Genomic DNA, 11373 nt, shown 5'->3' on the forward strand with positions numbered 1-11373 from the left:
TCCAGGTCCCTCCCACTCGCATCCAATTGGCTACAGAGAAATAGACTCTCTATTTATTGGATAGCGGCGCTGTCAGTCAATCACATTGCAGCTGTTGATTTTTAACGTTTTCGTAAGCATCCATCATGTTTTTCGTTTATGAGGCTAAAGAGTCAACCCTAATCACTGCTAGAAAAGAAAAACTTGTATGATGAGAAACAGACAGAGATATTTTATTACTTTTTACTGATATTTTACTTATTAATTTGGCTGTCCGAAAGAAAAGTTGTATTCAGTGCTTTTAAAGAGCTGAGTGGGGCCTTGGTGTCATTCTGTATGATTTAGTGAAAGCTCTAATATGCACTTTTTGCAACTTTATTTTGAACTAACAAGTAGATAAAGAAAAAGGCAAGAAATAAAAGTAGTCCCTCAGCTGACATAAAAAGTGAATTGCACCTTGTTTTTCAACTTCATGGTGAATGTTGGTTGCAGTTGCTGATATCTTGTCTGTACGTGAAGAAGTAAGGCTTTATATGATGAATAGATGCATTTAATAGCTGGAAAGTCTGGTGTTTTTGAGCCCCTCATAAAAAGTGCACAGTCATCTGTACTGTGCAGCACACATACAGATACTCCCACACATAAATACAATAAATCATCATTAAATTCCATTCAGGCCCCTCCTGTGAAATGATGGCACTTCTAATAAACATGTCTGTGGTGAAGCGGGTTGCAGAGTAATTTGGAAGGTTGTGCAGCTCGCTGCAGGATGCAATCTGTTTCCTGCTCAAACAGATGGGCCTCCTCTACATGTATTCTGCTTTCTGCACCTAAAACCCGTCTCAAAACAAGAGCATGAAACAACACATATAAATGGAGACTAAACCAACTGTATCTCAGTTTATTCACCTTATTGGTTTGAAAAATAAACTTCAGCTCCTGACCATGGTGTTTTCAAAGTACAAGACAATTTCCCAGTACTCTGTGTTTATTTTGGTTGTTCAACCTTTGGCTGTAAATGAATGGAGCCTGGGGTTTACTCACCAGTTTATTTATTGTGACATCACTGATAGTAGATTGTCATCACACAGAATGGTTTGATTTCAGCAACACATCTGCCATGTGTGTGGTCATAACCACAAGGCTGATTATTTCCAGCTTCAATAGAAATCTAGTAAACATTATAACAGTTCATTAGGAGATACTGTGTGTACAATCAGCCATACATTTGTCCAGTAACTCCTCTCCTGCTTCTGTTCACTAAATGAAAAAGGCTTGGATGAGGTGTCATGTGTTTAAATTGTTTTGATGCGATAGCAGCAACAACTGAATATTGGTAACCACTGGATGTACCATTAATTACCCTCAGAATTTACTGCAGTGAAGCATGACTTCAGCTAACTCTGATTGAGTGAACTGGATCGTGACTGCCACCTGCTGGGCTGCTAATGAAACATCCATGTGAAATCAGTATTGAACTGCAGCATGCAACATGTCCTCTTTCATCTGCTCTGCAGCATCATCATGTTTTTATTTCATTCCATCACTTTAGCTTTGCCTCGGGGGAATCAGAGGGACCGATTGCCTCAGTGTGGCTTTCCACACAGAGAAAGGAAGCATCGCTGGTGAGCCCCTGAATCGTCCACTTCAGAAAAAGCAGATGTCTCATGTTGTTAAAAGGGGCTTTAATTCAACACGGTGTCCCTGCCTCTGGGCATTAGTTTGATATGCATCAGAAAGTAAACAGAGGCAGCGTCCAGGGACGTGATCACTAATGAAGCGGCTCCTGGGGCCAGAACATACGTGAGACGCAGTAAAAAAGCACTAAAAGGTGCAGTTTGTGAGCAACATATTGCTGAGAGAGAATAATATATGGTGCTAGTGTCCTTGTGCACAAAATAATGTTTGAGCTCCCATAAACTTGAAGAGTCTCTTTGAAAATTAAGATTAATGACCCCAGTTATATTGTATATGACAAAGCCTCTACCCCAGCGCTTTAAGTCATATGCAGTCTTATCGTCTTAGCGAGCAACAGATTAATGCTAAGAAAAGCAATACCAGTTATTTTATGAAACTTGGGTGGTATTTATTTTTATTCTTTCATTCCTTGTACGTAGTACGAACGATTCCTGGGCTGACATTTACACAGTGTGACAAGTGTGGCAGTGTGACAATAGAGGGATACACCACACCTTGCTGATGTCATAAAAGGTGCATATCAGTTAAATGATCATCTTACACTGCCACTGACAAGACCAGATCCAATATGATTTAAAATGTTGAATCACAAAAATTAAACTGACTTTGTTTTGTTTTTTTTTTTCTTGCTGACATTTTGGTCTTTGACACAATTTGACATTAAAGCAGTACTATCAGGGGGGAAATGGTCACCATAGTACATTTCTCTTTTATTTCACACACAAATATTAAGACATTAGTTACACAACTGGCACCCTTTCAACAACACAACAATGCAAAATCATCAGATGAAGATCCAGACATTCATTAAATTGCACAACCAAGCAACACTGTAAACAAACAGACTGATACATCAGAACTCATTTGATGGGCGAGTCCAGGATCTCTTGATAATCCTGCCGAATGGCCCTGCTCACCCTGTACAGCTTGACTCCTGTCAGGGTGAACACACTGATCATGATGACCAGGCCCCCGATGACGTCGTAGACAGACGGGATCATCCTCAGAACAATGAGCTGGAGGAACATGGCAACCACGATCTCTAGGTGCTGCACGGTGCTAACTAAGGCTGGATGAAACTTGTTTAGAGCGTAGTAGACTCCGAGGAACGCCACGGTGGAGCAGATACAGATCCCAATTAAATAGCCCCAGGTCTCCCCATCCAGAGGAATGATGGGCTCCTGCATGATAAACATGGTGGAGGCACCCCACACCGTGCCTGTCCAGCCGAAGGTAAAGAGTGCCGTCCACATGCTGACGCGCTCCTTGATGGCTCTGTATACGATCATGGAGAGGGCAGCAGTCAAGCCGGCCATCACTGTCATTGTGTAGCCAAAGGCCTCCTTCCAAAACCCCAGCCTGGACTTCTCCTCATCTGCTACGTTTGGCACCATGACCAGGCACAGACCGAACACGCTTCCCACCACTGTGACCACATCTGTGTAGCCCAGCCTCTCATCCAGCAACAGGAAGGCCAGTATTGCGCTGAAGACTGTGGTGGAGGCACGCCACATGATGGTGCCATTACTGGGTGGTACTATGGCAAAAGAGGTGTAGGCGCAGGTGATTGAGATTACGTTACACACGCCGTAGAAGAAGAGACGCAGCCGGTAGCCCTTAGGACCAAAGGGGGCCTCATGGTAGTAGAAGACCACCAGGATGGACAGCACTTGGATCACGGAGCGGATGAAGAGCAGCTCAAGGGAGGGCACTTTAGAGCGGTCAGCTGCTAAACGAGTAATCAACGCCACGCAACCGTGAGCCACCGCTGCCCCAAACAAGGCCATCCAGGTCACCCTGGAGGCCAACACATTCGCCTCGCCGAAGCTGGCCAGCTGGCCCCCGACCCCCTTGTCTTTTTGCACATTTGGTGGCTTAGGCTGGGTCTCCATGGTTCCAAAGAAAGTCCTGCCACCTTTGCTGTCTGACACCAGTCTCTTTCCCACATTAGCCTCCGCGAAGGCGCCAAAATCCTCAAAAGAGGGTGCGTCATCGTACCCTTCATCGCCAGGCTGGGGGAAGTGAGTGGCGTATTTCACCGTCACCGTGTCAGGGTGAATCTTAACCCGCTTTTTTGATCCGTACTGCAGCGAGGATGAAGATACGTCCATGTTTCTTTCAACGTCAGAAGGGATAATCTGAAAAATGAGATAAGAATTGTCGCAGTGTTAAAAATACTATTCAAATATTGTTTCCCTAATTAGTCAAAACAGAGCTTTTCTGAAACAGAGAGAAGTGTTTGCATAATTCAACACTTGCTTTCTCAGCATCCATCCCTCACACCCCCACACACACATACAAAATACACACATGTTGGCACACACATGCATGCACACACATAAAGCACACACTTATCACCCTTGTCTCTCTTACCTTTGTACTCTGCCTAGCCTTACACTTGTGTTGTGTTACTTCTATATATATCCCATGCGAGCCCGTACAAGCCAAGCAGCAAACATTCTGAGGCTGATGCAGTCTGATGGGGATGAAATTACATAACGGGAAACCACAGAGGGGACGATACATGAATGTGGGACACTTATGAGATGAATGGAGATGCACAGCATAAATTTGCAAACCCTGGAAAAAAGGACTGTGTGAAAGGCTTAAATGGTGCTGAGTAGTTTGAAGGGTCACTTCAGTCATTTCTAATGTTTTCATTAAACAATATGATTACAATATGCTGTTATAAAATCAATAAATTATGTCTGTATATTTATAAAAAGAAAAAAGTACCAGGAACAAATAATATCATTAGTGCTGAATCTTTTCAAGATTATTATTGCGGTTGCATTCACCGTCAAGTCTTTAAAACACAGCCTGGATCAAACCACAAGGGGGCAGATAGATACTCTTATTCGCTTTCTCTCCTCTTACATGCGGTTCCTCCTCCTTTTTGAAATATATATTAATATAACTTGATTCTTTGATCGATAAACGATGGTAGTATTTTGTTAGGTCAAGGGATAATAATGCAAAAAGAAACATTTTGTGTTTTGGATTCTGAAAAGACGTCTTAAAGCAATGCTTAAAGCCGATTTAACGACGGTTTCATATCAAAAGCAGTCAAAAAATATTATTTTCGGGAATTACAGACAGAAAAGCACCAACAAAAATCATGATTTCTCTTCAAGGATTAGCATTTAGGTTGTCATGAACATTACTAAAATCTAGTTTAATTTGGGCAAAACTGGCACAAAGAGCGTGAACATGCAGTGTCTTTACATTAATCCTTATCAATTGACATTTTAAAGGATTCTTTCCCTATTTTTATTTTTTTGCATAGTTGAACCAGCTGAGCGCAGCAAGAAAAACAACAGTAAATATCTTACCTTTTGTTCTTTGAATAGTTCCTATTGATGCAGAAGCCCGGGTTTGTATCATAAATGTAGACCCCGTTTGTTTTGTTGACGCTTACATTCGGTCAGCTGCCATTTCCCCATCGTCCCCATCGAGTGGAGCGCCTCTTGAAGATGCGTGCTGCTTATTTGCTCTCCACGCTGTCGACGGACGCTGCTTCTGCTGCTGATGAAGCCGAAGCTGCTGTTGCTGAGGGTGAGGATGATGATGATGGTGATGATGATGAAGCTGAAGCGGAGGGAAAGAGCCGGGGAGAGACGCAACTGTCACAGCCAGCGGTTTCTCCTCCTCCTCCCCAAGACTGCTCCCCACCTAGACCCGCTCATGTTCGTCATCTCTCAGAACTGAAAAAGGGATGTGCGTCGGCCAGCCATCATCATCATCATCATCATCATCATCATCATGTTCATAAGATTAAAACCCATCCACTTTAAGAGGAAGGGGTGATTGTCCTATCTGAAGCAATTAGGTTGTGATGAAGGAAACAGAGAACAGCATCCCTGCTCTGCTTTGCAGCCTTCAACACGGATGTCTTTAATTGCACTTTGTATGGCCCACTGTGTCATTACGGAGGAGCTCATGTATAATGAGGTGGGGTTTGCCCCCTGCCACATTGCTGATTTACTTGAAAAATCTTTATTCGGCTCACATCTGAAACACACGCTGGATGATTCCTTTTATATGGCATCAAGCTTGAAGCGAATGGGATTCGCTTAATCCTCTCTGGGAGCTTCTCATTAGTACCAAGAAGACTCTCGTGAGGCCGGTGGTTTTCTCTCCTGTGCAGCACTCATTTCACTACTTCTCCCCAACAGCCCAAGAACAATACATTCCTGTCTGTCTTCAGGAAGATCACTTTAACCATCGCTTTCATATGCTAAATGCAATGGTCCATCTTGCAAAAGGGGAGCCAAATGCACTGAAGACTGATGTAAAACAACCTCAAATGAAAGTAAAGGGTGGGTGGCATACGTTGATGAAAGGCAGGCATACATTTGTGGTCCATTCAGGAAGGGGGAAGTTGAAAGCACTAAAATTAGACTGCTGAGTTTAACCCCCAGGCGGTGCAACAGGAACCTCGGCTGGTAATATAGATCATAATGACACTAGCTGCCACTGCGTCTGTAACCTGACTGTGACATAAAGAGCTCCATGGAATGTGATTTGTGACGCTGCAGCAATTAACTCTGTGTCAACATTTACTTTGTTAAGCTACCAAACTTTGAGGGATTCAATTGACCTATGAAGGCTGCAATAATTGTGGTATATGAACTTCGAAGAGGGTAAATACATAATGGATTAAAATAATGTGTTTTTTATTGAATAATTAAAATATCAATTCATATTTCTTGAATTTTCTTCAAATCATTGCATATATCCATCTGATTTTTTTTTTTTTTTTTGTCTGAATCTGATAAGGGAACGCCTCAATTTTCCCCAACACGTGACTTTCAAAGTGACTAGAGGGGTGTGTATGAAGCTGTAACAGCTTAAGCATCCAGTATCTGTGCCACAGGAATAAATGGAGGGGTGAAAAACACCCAGCATAAACTCTAAACTGCCTCACAGCTCATTGAACCACAGTGAAACCGGGAAGCAATGGCGCCATGTCTCTTCATTTTACCATCCATGGTGCGTACAGTAATCTAGCCATTAGAAATTCATGGAGGTTTTTTTATGATTTACTCGAAGAAAAATTCTGTTGAAGACTGAGTTCAAGGAAGTGAAATGCTGGAGGTTTTTTTTTATTATCTCACTTAGAATAAATCAGCTCTGTTAATATCTCCAGGGGGATAGCAACATGTTAAGCTTCCCTAATCCTGATGACTCATTTTATGTCAGGCAGCTTAAGCGGAGGCTCTGCTGCCAAATGCTTTCCTTGAAATGAACGCATATAGAATGTACTGTTTACCATCTAGTATGGAAAGTACTAGTGTGTTGCAATATTTTCACATATAAGTAGCTTGTATACCTCATATTGTCTGATCTCATCAGCGGGATGTGTGGATGAGGACAATTTAAAACAGATGTGAGCGCATAATGAAGACTAATTACTGAGGATAGTGGGTCAAGTTTGTTATTATGCCCAGTGGTGCAGCAAGTTCTAGTGCAACTTCTCTGCATCACAACAGACTTAAAGTCAATTAAAATCCAGCATACGAAAGTGATAATTTGAGAATTTGTGACAAGGAACAACACAGCACTTGCTCTACATGTGGTTAATGAGTGGGAAAATCTCAAGTCATGTGCAAAACTTTTTCCTGGAAGTGACATTATGCACGCATGAGGTTGTGCCTTGATTAGCACAAAGCAACAGCAAGATTAAACGTTTTCTATTTGGAAATGAAAAGGCAGAAGCCTGTAATGGAGCTCTATGGGTTTTCTAATTAATTTCTGTTTCAGAGCCTGGTGTGTTTGAAAACAGGGCACCTGAGTGAGTTCATGATCTCTGGGATTTTACACAGACTCTCCTACTGTGGACTTTTGTTAGGCTGACATTTCAAGCATTTCAATTTCCATAACTGCAAGGTATTTTCTTGCTTTCTCATATTTCTGTGGTGGCTGAAGCTTTGCAGCCTAGTTATTCAAAGGAGCAAAAGATGTAATTCCTTACCTGTTTGCGCAGCCATCAACTCATAAGTCTCTTTTCTTCTTTTTATTTCAGCAAGCTGTTTTCTACTGAAAATGGATTTTTGCATTATCCTTATTGGTGTTTTGGGAGCATATTGGAGAAAATATGAGAGCACTGAAGGGTGTTTTAGATTGGTCACCTGTGTGTTTTCCTCTAAAAGGCTTTCACGATGCACATGTGGCTGATTTATCTTCCGTCTGGGGCTAAGCAGTTCTATCTGTTTTATTGGTGAAAGAGCAGAAAACGACAAACTTCGGTCCTTTCTATTGCTACACTGACTGACAGGCTTATACCGCAATTTAAGGATTTGGACAAGAAGTTGACAGCAGGGGTGTCACTGACATGGAACAAATAAAGTGGAATAAATGGAACTTGGTGGCTTAAATAGGCAATTTGTGTGTGGGTGGTGAGAGAATAGATGTGGGTCTTGATTTGTTCACCTTTAGGGCTGATGAAACAAAGTAAAACTCTGAATATGATCAAGCCTGACAGTTTTCTTATTAACCATCAAGGCTGGTGCTAAATATCTACGTGCATATTCTGACACACGGTATTTACCAATCTATGAGTACACATTAACAGTCATTTTAGTTTGTGTATCTGCGATTGAAAGTTCCCTCAGATAAGATGGAGGCTGACTTTCACTTTGCCTGAAAGAGAACAGTGTTAAGGGTTTCCCAGCTGTCAAGGACCAAGCCAAACTTTTTCCTAACTTGATGCAAGCTGCAAAAACTGGTCTGAGAATAACTCGGTCCTACTGGCAAGGTATTCACACTTGTTTTCTTTCTATTTGCTGAACCCAAACACCAAAGAGGACCTCATACTTACATGAATCGTAAATGGGCCAACTCAGCAGTTTGTTCTAAATTGAGCCTTTTTAATTATGTATGAGCAAAAGGAGGATTTCTAGTTTTGAATGGAGGAGCTTCCTGCCTGGTTTTGATATTCTCTTCCTCTCTAACCAAAAAAGAAAACAAGAGAAAACATAATAGTTGTTTCAAGGTATCAAATCATAATATGTAAAGAAGCAACCGGTCACAGACATTAATTATTAACATGTCATCATAGATCACACAATCTCTGCTCTGTGAGGCTATACTTGAAGCTGAGTGCTAATGCCAATATGCTAACACGTGGTACTTAGCACTAAACACAGCGCAGGCTGGTGGGAACGTCGAGCTAAATGCTCATGTCAGCATTGTAATGTAACATGCTCACAGTGACAATGCTGACATGTTAATCTTTTGCAGGTATAATGTTTACCACCAGTCACCATCTTAGTTTAGCATATTAGCATACTAATTTGCCAGTTATCACTAAAGTACAGGTGTTTAGTCCCTTTCTGTGTCTTGGGCCAAAGAGGTGGACCAACTGATTGTTGCCAGCACGGCTAAAAATACATAGAAGAGAAACAAATATCTGTATTATTTCATCAAGTAACTCTGCCCACCGCACCATGTGCTCACACATCCCAAAGCCTCCAGCAGCTGCAATATTGGAGGCAGGTAACAAGACATTGAAAATTAATCCAAATAAGTAGAAAACTATGAGGAATACTAAAGCAAAGGAACATAATAGTTACAGTATCAAAAAAGACTCAATGTAGGACTCAGAAGAAATCCTTATCCCAGGTATGTCTCACCCCAATTACAACCCATGCATACACCAGAGGAGGCCAGCACATGGAGGAGCTAATGGACCATATGGTGCATCCATTTCAGTCTGACAAGACAATGATGAAGGAGTACATACTGTACCTCTGAAGATTACTGCTCACAGTTCTGCCAATTCAATAAGCCTTTGTGCAATAAATGGACACTTGAATAATAATAAAAAGATCAAACTATGTACTTTTAAATAAAATAAGGTAATCATGTGCAACTATCAGCAACAATATGCAACACTGTGACCGGCTTATTACTAAGGAGAAAGCAGTTCAGACTTTTTCATCATCCCCTTCACACCCCTGATCAAACTTGCACTCACTGTAGCAGAGGATGAGTTTTAACACATTATTTTTTCGCTTGCTGTGGTATTATCAGCTCCTCAGAGCTGCAGAGCTGGGTATAATTGGATCCTGAACCTCCAACAGTTGTCAATTTCATTTTTAGCTGGTTTGCTGTGCCTGTGAGAACTCCTCATCACTCAGTCGTCAGCAAAGCTTATAATTTCTTTCTGAGGGAATTTTGAATCCAAGCTCCATTTGGGAGAAATGTGGTGTGGTCTTTCATTACTTTCAGATGTCTCTCAGCTAGCTTGTGGCTGTACCTAGAGACTTTGATTAGCAGGATTGAGTGTGAGCAGCAGATGGGTCACTTTAAATTTGCCTCATTCATTTTCTGTGGGTAATTGACCAGAGGAAAGGTGACTCATATTTCAAGTGTGTGTTTGAATAGAAGTGTGCAGGTTTTAATGATTGTGTGTGTGACTGCATAACCATAAAGACATCTGACATTTATATTGGATACATGCATGCAGTGTATGTTTTCTCCCACATAAATATGATGCAGAGGCTGGCCATCTTTATCTATACCAGCATGAACCTCTGTGCACAAAGGTAATTTAAAATCAGTGGAGTTGTTAAAGAACCGGTACAGAAGATAAATTACACTATTTTTTAGGCCTTTATATTTTTTTTCATAGATCTGAATGAGCTTCATATTGCAGCAGTTATTGGGAAATATGCTTATTTGCTTGCTTGATGCCCCTCTCATACAATAAAAGTTAAGCTAGCACCTGTGGCCGGTTGGCTTAGCGTAGCACAAATGCTGAAAACAGGACAAACAGCTAGCCTCTTTGTCAATAATCCAAGTAAATTTGAATGTGAGTGCTCAATTGGATTGTATAATAATGTCAGATAATGTCACATTCCGTAAATAATCATCTATTCTAGCTAACAATGTTTATATTTTAAAAGACTGGAATTGACGCTCCAGGATACAAAGATGCAGTTAGACAGTTAAACGTTGAATTCCCTGACCAGCAGGTTGAAAATTGCACCCAAAGGCAGCAGATCAGACATGTGAACATGAGACAAGGTGAGGTATTACATTCCCATCACTATGTGACAAATGAATCTGACAGGTGACACGTTGTTTGAGCAGGTGCAGCACACTGCCTTCAGCACCTTGATACATGTGATTTGAGTTGAAAGGGGTTGCTGAAATGTCGAGCTCAGTTAGACAGAGAGTCCTGGAATTACAGCAGATGTCAGGTGTTTGCTGTGGTCAGTAGGCTTAACAAACCCAACTCTACAGCTAAAAAAAGCATCATAGGAGAGTGTACATGTGGAGAGGTGCTACATCTCTGTGCCTGTTTCAGAGACAGTGTTTCTGCATTAGTGTACTGGAGACCCTTTAGGCTACCTCATCTGAGAGAAAATGTTTCCGTACTGACACTGTACCAGAAAAGAAAAATCTGTTCTTCTTCTCTATCTTAAAATAACATCTGGAAGAGAAACATCCAGTTTTGCCCCAGGTGCTTCACCCTGACCAGAGTCATGGCCGTTTCTGGTTTTGATTAGCCTGTGCCTCAACCCCTTCGGATTTCTGCCAAAGACTGGCCCACAAGGCCCGATACAGCAGCCTTTGTGTGTGTCGACCATGTGTGTGCTGATCCATCATGCATGCGACATTTTTGACTGGACGCCTCCTCTCAGGAGAATTTCCTTTTCTCTGCATCTGTCTGCCCATTAATATGTTACA

At 41.7% G+C, this 11373-nt stretch overlaps 1 protein-coding gene across 1 annotated transcript; it reads right to left on the reverse strand.

Moving 5' to 3' along the window:
- Window positions 1-2282: 2282 nt before the first annotated feature.
- On the reverse strand, window positions 2283-5573 carry slc35g2b (solute carrier family 35 member G2b). The gene is made up of 2 exons (XM_076761661.1): window positions 5010-5573; window positions 2283-3815 (listed from the first exon to the last, which is right to left on the reverse strand). The coding sequence occupies exon 2, from the start codon at window positions 3786-3788 to the stop codon at window positions 2538-2540; it is 1251 nt and encodes a 416-aa protein (XP_076617776.1). The 5' UTR covers window positions 3789-3815; window positions 5010-5573; the 3' UTR covers window positions 2283-2537.
- Window positions 5574-11373: the final 5800 nt, after the last annotated feature.

This window comes from Chaetodon auriga, chromosome 21, assembly GCF_051107435.1.
Source record: "Chaetodon auriga isolate fChaAug3 chromosome 21, fChaAug3.hap1, whole genome shotgun sequence".
Lineage (NCBI taxonomy): Eukaryota > Metazoa > Chordata > Actinopteri > Chaetodontiformes > Chaetodontidae > Chaetodon > Chaetodon auriga.